Below are 16,228 nucleotides of genomic sequence, written 5' to 3'. Positions count from 1 at the left end.
TCGGCTTAGCAATACTGATAGAAGTGTGTCATGGATAGGGTGACCAGACGTCCCGATTTTATCGGGACTGTCCCGATATTTCCTTGTTTGTCCCGCGTCCCGACCGACATGCGGTCGGGACACTGGACAAACAAGGAAATGCCCCAGAGCCTGGAGCCCGGAAGTGCTCGCCCCCCCCCCCGCCCCGACTCCGCCCCCTCCTCCCCCGATTGGCTCCCTCCCCGAATCCCTGCCTCTTCCCCGGGCTCACCATTCCCCCTCCCTCCGCAAGGCCCCAGAGACGCAGGGGAAGCGTGGGGCCGGGGTGAGTAACAGTCCGGCCTGGTCCCCAGCAGGCAGGACTCAGTTGGGTGGTAGGGAGAGGAGGGGGGTGGCCCGCGGGGCCAGGCGGCGGCTGTTGTTGTCCCCTCGGGCAGCGGGACTCGGGAGCAGCCGCTGCTGCAGCTCCCACTGCCGCGGGGGAGGAAGCGGCCATGGCGCTTGGCGGCTGCGGCGCCTCCGAACCCCCCGAGCCGGGGCCTGCTGCAGGGACCCAGCAGCGCACACGCTGGGCCCAGCCCCTGGCCGGTCGCGTCTGGGCTGCTGCCCAGCTGGTGCTGTCCCGCGGCGGCCCTGGGGCGGAGGCATCGGCCGCCCAGCCCCGTTCGTTCCCCTGCGGGACGGGGGGGCTGGGGCCTGCTGCCCCCACTCCGGGGCCGCCGCGGGATAGCACCAGCTGGGCAGCAGCCCAGACGCGCCTGGCCAGGGGCTGGGCCCAGCGTGTGCGCTGCTGGGTCCCCCGCAGCAGGCCCCGGCTCGGGGGGTTCGGGGGCGCCAGAGCTGCAGCCGCGGAGCGCCATGGCCGCTTCCTGCCCCCGCGGCAGTGGGAGCTGCAGCAGCGGCTGCTCCCGAGTCCCGCTGGCCGGGGGTGAGAACAGCCGCCGCCTGGCCCCGCGGGCCGCCCCCCTCCTCTCCCAACCACCCAACTGAGTCCTGCCTGCAAGGGACCAGGCCGGACTGTTACTCACCCCGGCCCCGCACTTCCCCTGAGTCTCCCGGGCCTCCCTCCAGCGCTTGCGGAGGAAGGGTTTTTTTTTTTTTTTTTGGCCCCCCCCCCCCGCCACGCCCCCCCCCCCAGTCATTCCCCCCCACACACACGTCCAGATATTTGTCTTGGGTGATCTGGTCACCCTAGTCATGGACCTGCCTGAAGCTGGGGGTGTCCTGTGAAGTGAGCATGCCTAATTCAAAGTCCAATTAATATTGGACTCGTGATGGCCTGTCTGGGGCTCACATGCCACAAAACAAATCAAAAGCCTCCCACTGACCTAAAAGAGAAGAGTGGTCAGAATTAGCCCCTGACAAAGCCTGGCTTTGTGAACTAAGGCAGAATGAAGATCTTTTCTTCTACTTCACTCAGAACTGCCATCTGATAGCAGCCAGTCCGCATCATCTGGCCTGCTGATGCCTGATCGGCCTTTGCCTGCTCCCAGCCCTTCTAGCTGCGACAGGAAAACAACTTGCTGGTTCCGCCAGGAGTTGACTGTGGGAGGCCTTTCTAAACAACTGGAGGTCCAAACTCATTGCCCTTCTTTTCCTAGGGTAGGTTGTACCAAGGCAGTGAGGTCTCTGGCAGTAGGCAGCAAATGCCTGATATACCCGATCGCAGAGAGTTATAAAGTTATAGATTAAAAGAAACTTTCCCCTCCCTTCCTTTGCATTTCCATTTAACCGATCGCCTAATAAATCCCCAACAAAACATTTAAAGAAAGCCAATCCCTTAACCGCCCTCCCCCTCAAAAAATCATGGAACTAATAAGATGTTTGCAAACCATCCCTGTTCATTCATACTTTATATCCCTTTCCCTAATGCTTTTTCAGTGTTGTCTATTTAGGTTGTAAGCTCATTAAGACAGGAACCATCTCTCTAGGTATGTGCAGTGAGTGCCTAGCACAAACTGTTCACAGTTAACCTCTAAGTCCTGTTGTAATACAAATAAATAATAAAAAGTTAAACCTAAAACTTTAAACAGAGCTTAAAGCCTATTGTAAAAGCCAAGATATAGAAGCAACAAGGGAATCTGGAAATAGCCCTGTGAGTAAATGTTACTATGTTACCCAGGGTTTTCAGAACCCAAAGCAGTGGTAACTTAACTGTTTCACTCCAGGCGGTGTCAGAAATAAATCAATGGGAACACAGTGCTTCTGGCTGATGAAAGACTAATACAAGTAAGCATGCTCTTATCTAAAGCTATAATTTATTAGATTAAAGCACACACAGACATAAGTAATAGGTTTAGAACATCCCAAATAATTACCTACAATCTGAGATGGTATTGAGTAATTAACTAGAGGTCTGGAATGGCTGGTCACTTCTCCGCCAAGGAGTATGGTGTCAGGAAAGTGTCTCAGGAAAGCTTCAGAGAACTGCTCCAAAGTACACTATTATCTAGTCTTTTTATAACTAACTTTTACAAAACACACAGCCCATAGTGACCCCTACTGGGTCATCACCTCTCCTAACTTCAATAAACTACTCATCCACAAACATTGTTAACAATCTTAGTCATAATAAGCTTCTATATGAAAGGTGCCCAAACTCAAGATCTCCATCCACTTATTTTCTTTCAGTCTCAATTTGTTGACTCTTTTCTCCCCTCCTCCCATTCTGATTAGCAGACACTGCAAGCCTGCAACTAGTTTTGACCTTGCCTCCAGAAGCCCTACTTGTTCAAATTAATCCTCAACTATGTGGTGTTCTGTTTTATTAATTCATGGTGACTGAATGCATACAGTAAGGTTGCAAGTTAGCTTGATCAAAATCTGGGGTACACACCCCAAATTTGGGGCAACAGCTTAGCTGTTTTTTCTTACATGACCTCTTCTCCATACAAGTTGCAACAGAGAAGGAAATTAACCTATCAGACAAGCAGTCATTTTCTAGCACGCTGGGAAAAGCAAAACAGAGCGGAGAAAGGCTGTTTTCGAGGGTGTCACAAGATTTTCCTGCCTGAAGACCACAGACCAGACAGACAACCTCATACAATGTGACAAAACATCCCCCAAAATGAGCATGTGGGAGCAGATCTGAATGTGACCCCTTTCACATTCAGACCCCAAGGACTGAGACTAGAGTCTGAACTCACCCATGAAAATGCATAGACCAAAATGTCCAGTGGCCACCTCCAGCAATACAAGCATCCACAGTGAGTTTTACAGGTTTTGTGCAAATGGATTGAACTGAACTAATTTTTAGCAGCTTGTACTGATTGCCCCCACTGATCAGTTGTTGAATGGTTTGAAAAGCAGCCCCGCCTCCCATCTGAACACTCCAATCTGGTTTCTTCTCTTTTTAAGGTCCTTGAGGTTCCTCCCCATAGTATTGGGCCAGCTCTGGCTGATATAACACCCCAGAATGTCAATTCTTGAGATAGACAAGGTGGGTGAGGTAATGTCTTTTTACCTGGAACTGATACAGCTACAACACCGCACACAATTCTTGTCATGTTAATACTACCACAGAACCAGCAGAGGGGATCACGTACATACTTTTTAAAGCTGTATGATACGGTTCTGACAAGTTACTTTTATAGCAGAAGAAAAAATAATTACATATAAAAAGATGATGTATTGCAAAACTAAAGAACAATGGGAAAGGGCACTGTGACACAAATTCAGGAGAACCAAAAAAAAGTAGTTCTTAGTTGTTCAATCTGCTGCTGTTTTTCAGTCTCATTATAGGGCTATTCAGAGCATACTGCTAAGATCAAAGAATTAGGTGACCTACACCTAAAACTTAGGAGCTACGTCCATCAGGGATGTACAAAATTCACACCCCTAAGAGATGTAATTAAACTGACCTATGCCCCGGTGTAGCCACAGCGAGGTTGATAGAAGAATTCTTCCACTGACCAAGCTACCACCTCTTGAAGGGGTGGATTTACTACAGCGACGGAAAAAACCCTTCCACTGCTGTACCAAGTGTCTACACTACAGCTCTAGAATGGCACAGTGGCAGCAGTGAAGAGGGAAGTGCTGCCACTGTGCCACTACAGTGCTTGTAGTGTAGACTTCCCTTAGAGAAATAAGGGATGTGAAAGAATAATTAGGTTATCCAGTGCATCTCCCTTGCCAGTGCAGGGCTGCTCCTCAGACTATGTTCACTACCATTTTGCCTAGCTTTAAGTGTTTCAGATGATAGGGCTCCCACCAGTTACTTTGGGAGACTATTCTACAGCCTAATGTAATTGTCTTAACTGGTTTAACCAACAGCAACACAAACCAGAGGAAAGCATCAGGAAACCCTCTGTACTTTCTTCGACAAGAAGTACTACTGCAGAACAAAGCCAAAGCAATCCACATGCAACGCTGGACAGGTGAGACACGCCCCCCAGGCCAGAAGGCACAACAAATAATAATGGGGAGGAGGCTCCAGTCATTAAGAGTACAGGCTGTACTTATGATGGTGCTGCACCAAGTTCTTTGGGAAATACTGTGCCTGATGTCCCCACCAAAGAAAATGAATGACCTGAACTTTCATAAATGAATCAGAGTAGGAACACAGAATGTGAGAGTATGTATGAAGGGAACCTCTCCATAGTGACAAAACAATTGGAAAGATGTAAGATGGAATATGTGGAATCTCAAAGCTATGTTGGAAGGGTAAGGATCATTTCATGACGATGGATGGATACGCAATGGACTATTCAGGATCCAAGAAAATGAGAGAAAATGGGGTCACGTTAATCTCATCCAAGGAAACATTCAAGTGTATGCTTGGATATAATCCACTAAGTGAAAGAATCATTAAAATTTGTCTTTGAGCAAAGCCAGTCAGTCTTTCCATCAAACCGGTTTACACCCCTACACAAGCTGATGACAATGTGATTAATGAATTCCACAAAGGACTCGACACTCACTAAAACATCAAATAAAGAGATCACCCTTATAACTAGGGACTTGAATGTGAGCAATGGAGCTGTAGGCTCTCAAAGAAGTAATGGAAAACAATGGTCTGGGTTCACAAAGTGAGAAAGGAAGACATTTAACTGAATTCTGCTGCTCTAATCCAGTGGTTCACAACCTGTCCAAACAACTGTACCCCTTTCAGGAGTCTGATTTGTCTTGTGTACGCCCAACTTACACTTCATTTATAAACATACAAACTGACATAAAAATACAGAAGTGTCAAAGCACACTATTACTGAAAAATTGCTTACTTTCTCATTTTTAACATATAATTATAAAATAAATCAATTGGAATACAAATATTGTACTTACATTTCAGCATATAGTATACAGAGCAGTATAAACAAATCATTTTAGTTTGTACTGACTTCACTAGTGCTTTTTATGTAGCCTGTGGTAAAACTAGGCAAATATCTAGATGAACTGATGTACCCCCTGGAAGACCTCTGAGTGCCACCAGGGGTACACATACCCTTGGTTGAGAACCACTGCTCTAATAATCTGGTCATTACAAAAAACTATCTTCATCCAGCATCCTAGATGTTTGTACACATGGAGGTCACCTGATAAGACAAAGAACTAAATCAGCTGTTTAATGATACAGCAACACTGAGTGCGGTCTGTGGGTCAGATTATCAGCTGCTAGCCTCAAACATAAAATTAAAACTACAAAAGACACCTCTTAACCAGCCTCAGATATGCTGATGGTATGATATTCTTTGCTACAGTCACCAATGCAATGCAACAAATGTAAAAAGAATTAGTAAGGAATACAGACTACTCCTGAATGCAACAAAAACAAAATTATGTACATTGACATGACGACTAAGAAAAACAGGATGCAAGCAGACATCTTGATTAAAAGAAAGCTGTAGCGGCAGTAGATTAATTTAATTAACTGAGATCATATATATCCAACTGTCAGGGTTCCCTCTTCATTCTGAGGTACAGATGTGGGGACCCGCATGAAAGACCCCCAAGCTTATATTTCACCAGCTTAGGTTAAAAACTTCCCCAAGGCACAAATTCCTTGCCCTGGAATGGTATCGCTGTCACCACCAAGTGAGTTAGACAAAGATTCAGGAAAAGGACCACTTGGAGTTCCTGTTTCCCCAAAATATCCCCCCAAGCCTCTTCACTCCCTTTCCTAAGGAAGCTTGAGAATAATATACCAACCAAATAGGTAACCAAGGTGAGTACAGACCAGACCCTTGGGTTGTTAGTCTCTAAGGTGCCACAAGTACTCCTGTTCTTTTTGAGGATACAGACTAACACGGCTGCTACCCTAAAAACCCAATCAGATTCTTAAAAACAGAACTTTATTATAAAGAAAAAAGTAAAAGAAGCACCTCTGTAAAATCAGGATGGAAGGTCATTTTACAGGGTGATAAGATTTAAAACACAGAGGACTCCCCTCTAGGCAAAACTTTAAAGTTATAAAAAACAGGAATAATCCTCCCTCTTAGCATAGGGAAAATTCACAAACTAAAACAAAAGATAATCTAACGCATTTCCTTGCTATTACTTACTATTTCTATAATATTAGATGCATCATTTCAGAAGGAACTGGATTACTTGCTTGGTCTGTCTCTGTCTCAGAGAGAACAACACACAGAGCACAAAGCAAAAACCTTCCCCCACAAATTTGAAAGTATCTTCTCCCCTTATTGGTCCTTTTGGTCAAGCGCCAATCAGGTTATTTGAGCTTCTTAATCCGTTACAGGTAAAGGAGGGATTTTATGCTACCCTTAGCTGTATGTTCACGACACCAACCAACGAGGCTGTTCCAAAGAAATCAGAAGACAACAAGGGATCACTTGCTCACCTATGGCCTCTCTTAAGAAACTATGGAAAAACTGTGGCATCTTGAAATGTACAAAGGTGTGACTAGTGAAAAACTTAATTTTCTTCCATAGCGATTTATAGATGTGAATCATGGAAAGTTAATGTTGCTGATAGGAAGAAAATAAAAGCTTTTAAAATGTGGTGCTGGGAAAGACTCTTGTATATCTCCTGGATGGAAAAAAAGATGAATGCCAATGTTAGAAGTATTACTGGAGAGAAGCAGACCCTGATGTTGGAAATTAACATGCAGTCTTATGCACTTTGGTCTCATTAAGCACAGAGATGGAAATAACCTTGAGAAAAAATTAAGGAGCAATGGTGGAGGGTCATCATAGCACAGGACAACCAGTGAGGAAATGGTGGATGGTTTGTGGCTGATCATGGGAAGGTCAGCTACGGAGTGCTCAAAATTAGTGCTGGATCATGAAGGCTTAAGGCAGAAGTAGTCAATAGGTGGATTGCCAGTAGGGTTGCCAGTCCTCCAGGATTGGCCTGGAGTCTCCAGGAATTAAAGATTATTATTTAATTAAAGATTGTCATGTGATGAAATCTTCAGGAATACATCCAACCAAAATTGGCAACCCTAACTGCCAGCCACTTTTGAATAGATCCTGAAATCTTTTTATCTACTTACCATCATTACTGTTATTTTCTCTGGAGCCTGGACCTTGACTATACCTTGATCAAGAAATTTGGACTGTGACAAAAAAAAATTGACTACCCCAGCTTAAGGTAATTCTGCTATGATGTCACTGATATTCAGACATGAATAAATCGGTTTGTTTACTTATTAGTGTAACTGTCTGAATGTTTACCATTCAGCCCAAGTTTCTCCTTTCTTCATTTCATCCTGGTTTCTCCTAGGGCCACCCTATCAAGGTATTGGGACTTTGTAAACAGGAGATATTCCAGAACCATTTCTTCAGACATGCAACGATCTTGCAAAAGCGGTCACAAGATGACGACTTTGGAAATCACCACTGAGAACTGCAAACTGGGATGATCTATCAGCAACAATGGAAAAGAGTCACCGTTGAATTGTGTCTCAATAACGTAAATAACTCAAATATTTAATTGGATTATTTTACATAATATATCAGAGGTGTAGGGTAACTATCTAAAAAATGAACTAAGAACTGATTTCAGCTTGCCACAGACCTATTATAGCACTTAACTACTCTAACTTTCCCTATCTACAATGATGAGAATACCTCTCAGAGGTTTTGCAGTTTACTTCAGTGCTATTGAATTAGATCATAAAGATCATGAAATAAGCCACAGGGTGGCAATGTTTTATAGTTTGAGAGCTATCACTATGCTTTATAGTTTAGCTTCCAAGGATAATTTCAACAAGGGGCCCTGCATTTTGTCTAGCATTAAACAATCCCTGGGACAAACAGAATACCCCCAATTACATTTCTCCTCTCCCCCAACAATATTTATTTCAGTTTATGAAAGGTTAAAAAAGGAGCCTAAGACTGGGCACTCGTGATATAGTTTACAAAATCATGAGCCACAACAGCATAACAACTCAAACTCTATATAAACTCACAGAACTCTCCAGCCTTCTCCTTTGCAAAACCACACACACCTCTCCTTAGAGAGCTGAAATGTCTCATTTATCTCCTTTAGGCATAGTTATACATGGAACACTTGTTCCTTCATTAACATTAGAGACAATGGTGTAACCAATTAATGATTTTGTTGCTGGTCTTATGATATTTGGTGCTTCTCTTAAAGCCCCAGCTCCTTGAATCATGATTACACAAGACAGCTTTCATTTAAAAGCAAAGGTAGTTTCTAGCCCTCATGGCTGCAGAGAAAAGCTTGAATACACAACCTCAAAAAACCTCAACAATCCAGAAAGCAAATAAAGCACCCCCAATTTTTTTTTTTATTCTCATGGATTTTTGGGGGGAGGGAAAAGGGGCTGACTCATGTTTTTTGAACACTTGAAGTTCACAATATTATAACAGCTGTGAACTTTCTTATTTTGTTTTTTTATCCTACCTAATACTCCTGAATGATAACAACAACAACCCATTAGCTCATAGAAATATCATTTGTTGCCTGTAGCACTCAGTGTAAGCACAGTGACATAACTGCATATCAAAACATGACTCGTGAATCTGTTGGAATGGTCGGTATACAGAACCTTGGATTGAGCAAAATCAATTCAAACAAAACTATGATGTTTAAGATGCCTTTTAGACAGACCCATTTTGAAAATATATTTTCTTTTAAACATTCTAAACTATGAATAATGTGGTAGAGATCATTTATTACGATTCAGGATACTGCACCTTAAAAAAAAAAAAAATTACAGTGGGAATTTTTCTCCAGAAGCTACAAATTAAATCTCGGGTTTAATGAATTTTTTTTTAACAATTCCCCCAGAATTCATGTGGGCCCTCCCCAGATCTGGACTTTCTAGCTGCAGAACTATTCAGCTAGCTAAGGGCACACCAGTTAAACAAGAAAATACACCAAAAGATTTTTTACACAGAGCTGTTCTTCAGGCCTGTGAAGGACACTCACGTTTGGTCTACACTACAGAGTTAGATTGACACAAGGCAGCTTACACTGACCTAACTCTGAAAGCATCTACACTAAAATGTCGCTCCCGACGATGCATTTCGCCCACTACGCCAACTTAATAACTCCACCTCTGCAAGAGGTGGGTTAGGTTGACATAGTTAGGGCAACAGTGTCTGTGTAGACACTGTGTTAGACAGACTTTGTGGGACACATTCTGGAGGCCACTAATGACCCATGTGACCGCTCTTGTCACTGTTTTAAACTCCACTGCCCTGTGGCCAGCTATGCAGGTACACACCCCTCCCCTTTTAAAGCCCCCTGAATTTTTGAACTTCCATTTCCTGTTTGCTCGGGTGTGGAGAGCTCACAGAGCAACTGCTCAGCTGACCAGGCCAGCTCCATGTCTTGCCAGGATTACACAAGAAATGCTGTATCTCCTGAGTCTGTACGGAGAAGCTCTGATCCAGCTGCAGAAAGGTCTGTATCTATGAGCTGATCGATCAGGGCATGGAGGAGAAAGGCTACAACAGGGACACGCAGCAGTGCTCCGTGAAAGTCAAAGAGCTGTGGTAGATGTACCAGAAGGTAATGGAGGCTAACAGTCGCTCTGGTGCACAGCCGCAGACATGTCACTTTTACAAGGAGCTGCATGCCATCCTCTGGAGTGGCACCCTGCCCCTCCCCCACAAGGGCCTTGTGGATACATCAGAGGACTCAGAGTCACAGGCCACCGCAGTGAACCCTAAGGACGAGGTGTTTGACTCCAGAGCTGTCAAGCCAGTCCCTAGAGTCCAGCACAGGTGAGCCTGATGAAGGGGAAGGAACCTCTGGGTAAGTATGTACTTTGCTTTGATCTTCCAGGGACACATCATTCCTCCATACAGTTATGCAGAGGGGGGCCTGCAGAATGGTTTGTGCATACCGAGATGTCCTGTGAACCCTCCAGAGAGATTTTGAGAAAACTGTCCTGAAGGTAGTCCGCAATCCTCTGCTGAAGGTTTCTAGGGATAGCTGCCTTATTTCTTCTGCCACGGTAGGACACTTTCCCACACCATTCAGCAATTACTTCAGCAGGCACCATTGCAGCACAATGGCAAGCAGCATATGGATGTGCAGGTCAGTGAGATGCGTGCAGGACTTTTTCCCTTTCAGCCTCCATTACTCTCAGGAGTGAGGTATCAGCTAAAATCCCCACTGTCTATGGAAAATAGTGCCAGTATTCAGTTCAATTGCCCTATCCACATATACCCCTTTCCTCCCCAGGCCGTACTCACCATGGCTGGGAGTGCTGCCGTGCTCTATGAATCCCAAGCAGAAGTGATAATGTAGTGCTTGTAACTTGTATGGATCAAGGATAGTGAATACAATCTCCGTGCACTGTATTTTTTGCAACTGGAAATGTGGTCTCCAGCCACACCATCTGAGCAGCACAGTCAGATAAGGAGGAGAAGGAAGAGGATGTGGGACAACATGTTCCAAGAGATCCTGCAAGCCTCTGGTGCTGCGGATATCAAGTAGAGGGCTTGCAGGATCATGCTCATGTACATGTGGACAGGAGAAAAGTGCAGGAAAAGGAGAGTGACATGCAGCAGGAGATGCTAGCGCTTCTCAAGTGGCAATCAGACATGCTGGATAGCCTTGTTGACCTTCAGGCTCAACAGATCCATGCTTGCCGCCCTCTGCAGCCCATAGAGACCTGCATTCCGGCACCTCCCTACACCCCCTGCACTACCCCCTCAGGGGAGAGTACAGACGATCATGGCCATACATATACCAACCATGTCTCTGTAGGTGTGTGAGAAATGAAAATGACTGTTCTTTTCCCTTCAAAGGTTCTTTTCCCTGTATTTATAAAGATTCATTCAGTTATAAATATGTCTGTTTACATGTGTTTGGAATAAAAGTCTATTTATGGAAACTTAATTCATCTTTTAGTTCACAACATATGCTGGTTGGGGCTGACATAATTCACAGATAATAGCAATAGGTGCATCTGCAATGTTATATTACTACACACACACAGCACTCATTACAGGTTCATATTGGGGTGCAAAAAAAAAACCCAAAAAACCCAGACCCCCACAATGCCGGGCACATCACACAACAGCAACACAGATTACTGTGACTCATTATTAAAATGGTCTTTCAAATCTTCCCTTAGCTGCATAGCTGCCCATTGAGCTCTTCTTATAGCCCTGGTACCTGGCTGCTCAAAAATCAGCAGACAGCCATTCCACTTCTACTCCAGTGGAAACTTCTCCCACTTTGCCTCACAGATATTATGAAGCACACAGCAGGCAGCTATAACCATTGGGATACTTTTTTCACGGAGGTATAATCTCATGAGTAGACAGTGCCAGCGGCCTTTCAAGCGTCCAAAGGCACATTCAGCTGTCATTCTAAACCTGCTAAGCCTGTGGTTGAAGCGCTCCTTGCTGCTGTCAAGGTGTCCAATGTACAACTTCATAAGCCACGGGACTATGGAGAACGCTGAGTCTCCCAAGATCACTATTGACATTTCAACATCCCCAATGGTAATCCTTTGGTTTGGAAAGAAAGTCCTTGCTTGCAGCTTTCTGAATAGACCGGTGTTCTTAAAGATGCGTGCATAATGCAGCTTCCCTTACCATCCTGCATTGATGGTTGTAAAATGCACCCAATGATCCACCAGCACTTGTAATACCATAGAAAAGTAGCCCTTTCTATTGATGTACTCTGTGGCAAGATGGCCTGCTGCCAAAATAGGGATATGCATGCCACCTATCCCCCCACTGCAGTTCAGGAACTCCAATGCTGCAAATAAAATAAATAAGAAAAAATATATATATATATATATTTTATTTTTTATTTAGAGATGGTGGGGACATGGATTTGCACGGCTTTTGAAAAACAGCATAAAATGTTATGGGATGCAGATAAAATTACAGGATGGAGAAAACTGCATCATAGGACGTTGAAACCATGTTCCCAGTAACCCCTGTACGACTTGTTTGCTCCCTGAGGCATTGCAAACCCTTCCCAAAACACCCTGAGCTAGATAGTGGTGAGTTGCACAGTAGGATGCCTACCCAGGGTGCACTGCTGCCTGCATCGATGCATGCGCTGCATGTGAGGATGCACACCACCGACACAAAGACTATAGTGTGGACATGCAAAGGCCATTTAATTACTATGGCAGCTCAGCAGTTTTACATGAATTACCTCTGCCTTCTGTTTCAGTACTCAGTGAAATAGTCTTGGTTTCTAAATAATAGATAAACAAGCCAGGGCAGAGCTGATCTTGCCTGCTCACCAAGTTGACTCACTACTGGTGAGATCACTTTCAAAACAGTGTATCATGGAGTCTGGGGGAGTTAGGGCCCTGCACCCTCCACTTCCTGCTATTCATCATGACTCTCAGCCAGCCAGGAAAACAGAAGGTTTAGTAGACGACAGGAATACAGTCCAAAACAGAGCTTTTAGGTACAGAAACCAGGACCTCTCAGTCAGGTCCATCTTGGGAGGTAGGGAGCCCAGACGCCGTCCTGGGCATCCCTCCGTTTCCCCAGTCAGCTCCAAACTGAAAACCCCCTCCAGTCCCTCTTCTGGTCTTTGTCTCTTTCCTGGGCCAGGAGGCCACCTGATCTCTTTGCTCTCCAACACCTTCAGTTGGCACTTGCAGGGGAGGGGCCCAGGCCATCAGTTGCCAGGAGCTAGGGTGTAGGCCATTCTCTGTGCAGACATCATAACACTGGCCCTCTAAGGCTCTGCAACAATAACACACCCTAGCCCATCACCTAGATACTTAAGAAATGCATAGGGGAAACTGAGGCACCCACACGGTATTCAGAGAAAACATTAAGACCATTCCCACTTTGACACACAGTGTTTTTCATGCTTTTAGAAAAAAAAAATTAAGTAACCAGCCAGCCAGGAAAAAGATTATGAAAACACAGGAACTAGGAATGATACAATGATAAAATAATAAAGTTACTAAAATGAAATAAAAAAGGGACAAGAAAAAGTGGAAGGAAAGGAAGAGAAAAAAGTTTAGGAAAACATTTCAAATTAATTAACTTTCACTTTGAATAGCTGAATGTGATAACTTGGAAGCGAAAATAGTTGTGCAGATGAAGTAGTTTCCAGTAAAGCAGGGAATACAGGGGCCAAGAACAAATCAAAGGAGAAGCAGCAAATAAATTCTTTCACAGTTTAAGTGGAAAAATGGAACCCACATTTTGGCATTAAATCCCCACTCTCTAAGTAAAAATAGAGGCTTGTAAGTTGACTAGCATTTCCATTATATTACAAGGGTATATTACAGCCTCTGTGGTTTTGTCTAGCTTAGTAGTTCTTATACTTTACCTTGCAAAGCCCTGTCTAGTGGTCTGCAGAATGAAATATTTTGAAAGTCAATAATAATAGGGCCTTGGGGTATTGAGAAGGGAGCTAGACTATTAAGAAGAGAGAAGCTCTCTTATAAAGACATCAGCAAAATAAAGAGATTGGAAAAATCCTGGTTTAACTTTAGAATGCAGCCAAAGTGGTATTGATCAGAAGCAAAATGTATCTACATGTAAAATTACCCAGGGTGGAAAAGAAGAGATGGCTGGCTAAGGCTTGCATTCACCCACTCTTCCCCACAATACTAGATATGCACACTTATCTTATGTTTTGTCAACTCAAAAAGTAAAGTCTCATCACTTGCACCAGAGGGCAAGTGTGAAAAATCGGGACAGGGGGTGGGGGGTAATAGGTGCCTATATAAGAAAAAGCTCGCAAAATCGGGACTGTCCCTATAAAATCGGGACATCTGGTCACCCTACTAGCAGCCCAAAAAATACATTAAAACCGAGGGCCTGATCTTGCCAGTTGATTTAACCAACCTGCTACCCTGAAAGTGCTCAGCTGGAGTTGCAGCATGCTCAGCAACTGGCAAGATCAGCCCATTATGACTACATTCATGATAGCAGCAGCTCACTGAGTTACAGTTAATTTGCCACTACTATATTAGCCAAGCACATATTTTAGGAGAGAACTTGCTTTATATTTTGCTACACCTTGAGACCTGATGAAAGTTACTTAAGCAAGTGAAATAAGTGGGTTTCCCAAGAACAGATAAATTGGCCATGCAGTGTGACCAATTTTCTTACCAGATTATTTTCTCCTCCTCCTCCAAAGCAATGAAATACATTATGAAAATAATGTAATTTTCATAAATTGAGCAATGGAGCGTTGCCACATACATAAACAAACATTCTAGCTATACATACTACCACCAGCTGGTGATGTGATTATGGTTATTATCTATATTATATAATCATTGTCTGCAACTTACTCTAATGTGCATTTGTAAAAGGGCTGCAAAATTCAGATCAAAAGATTTTAAATTAAAAAAAAAAAAAAAAAAAACACCTCTAACATCTGAAGCAGTCATACCAACATACTAGTCCATTTATACACACTTGAATTTAGGATGTAACAAATTTATATAAATCTTGAACTTGAATTACATCTCTTTTCATAGGAGTACTATTTCCACTGCTTTAAAGTTAACAAAAAAAAGTTAACTTGGGATAACCATTCTTCATTAAGAACACAAAGTATGTTTTCCAACACAGGAAATCTGAAAGCTGTATATCAAACTCAGATACCCATGAGGTTTTTCCATAATCTGTTCATGATATTCAGTTAGAATCCTCTTCCCGTGCCAAAATTTAATGACTGAGTCAACAAACCTCAAGTTCAGTGCTTGTGGGTGATTTTTGTGGCTAGGTAACTCAGTCAAATAAGATTGGTGAGTGACACAGCAAGAATGACTCTAACCCATTAAATATGAACTCATATACAAATTCCTCCTTAACGTTCTGAAAAGCTGCCAAAATCGCAAACTATTAAAAAGTTCTTTTACATACAGATATTTATAAGTGTTCTGGTGCTGTCTAATTTATAAAATAACTAGAGAGACTAATTTATAAATAACTGTGGAATATAATAGGAAGATACTATTACTGTTCCATGAAACATTTTGGAGGTAATTTTAGAAGCACGTTGTGGTGTCTACATACTTTACAATTAAACCCGTCAATTATTTTTTTGCAGTTTAAGCAATACTTTAATCAAAGATTTTGTAAACTCACATGCAATACTTTAAGTCCATAAGTATTTTATCAACTATAATGGATTTTGAGTCAAAAAAGAAATTTAAAGTTATTTTCTTTATAACATACTCTCCTCAGTGCATATAATTGAAGCCTGATAAAGAACTTGAAATCATTCTTTATGATATGTAGGTTTAAGTGACATAGGCAGATTACAGAAGATTTCAAATAAATTAAAAAAGATGAGATTCAAGAAATCTGATCATGTACATTTTTGGAGAGCAATTTAAAAGAATGATTAAAGAAATTGATGCAACTATCTCCACTATAACAACAAGATTTTATTGTTTCTACTCTTATTATAGAAATAATTGTAGCAGTATTTTGGCGGTTATTATATCCTTATTTTCCCTTCACTTCCTCACCTAACTGAACTAAACAAATGTGAATTTCAGAATTCCTACCTCTCCCTTCTTAAAATATATGCTCTCACAATAGGAAAGAAGTGTGATCAATCCTTAAACATTAGGACTTGAAAATAAATTTGAACTCATGGAATCAATATCATAATACTAGGGCTGCAATTAATCACAATTAACTCACGTAAGTCACTCAAAAAAATTAATCGCAATAAAAAATTAATTGCAGTTTTAATCGCACTGTTAAACAATAGAATACCAATTGAAATTTATTAAAATATTTTTGATGTTTTTCTACATTTTCAAATATATTGATTTCAATTACAACACAGAATACAAAGTGTACAGTGCTCATTTTATATTATTTTTATTAAATATTTGCACTGTAAAAATGAGAAA

At 42.6% G+C, this 16,228-nt stretch overlaps 1 protein-coding gene across 2 annotated transcripts in view; it reads right to left on the bottom strand.

Moving 5' to 3' along the window:
- The window catches only part of LACTB (lactamase beta), a 38,760-nt gene that overhangs the window by 4,185 nt on the left and 18,347 nt on the right, over positions 1-16,228 (bottom strand). Inside the window, exon 6 of one of the 2 annotated variants that reach the window (XM_054041993.1) lies at positions 12,193-13,076. The exons of the other annotated variant lie outside the window; for it this stretch is intronic. Coding sequence (XP_053897968.1) covers positions 12,812-13,076 — 265 coding nt within the window. The 3' untranslated portion in view covers positions 12,193-12,811. Of the gene's footprint in view, positions 1-12,192; positions 13,077-16,228 lie in introns of those variants that run through there. 2 annotated transcript variants of the gene reach the window in all.

The sequence above is a fragment of the Malaclemys terrapin genome, chromosome 10, assembly GCF_027887155.1.
Source record: "Malaclemys terrapin pileata isolate rMalTer1 chromosome 10, rMalTer1.hap1, whole genome shotgun sequence".
Taxonomy (NCBI): domain Eukaryota; kingdom Metazoa; phylum Chordata; order Testudines; family Emydidae; genus Malaclemys; species Malaclemys terrapin.
This window is presented reverse-complemented; position numbering and strand designations above follow the sequence as displayed.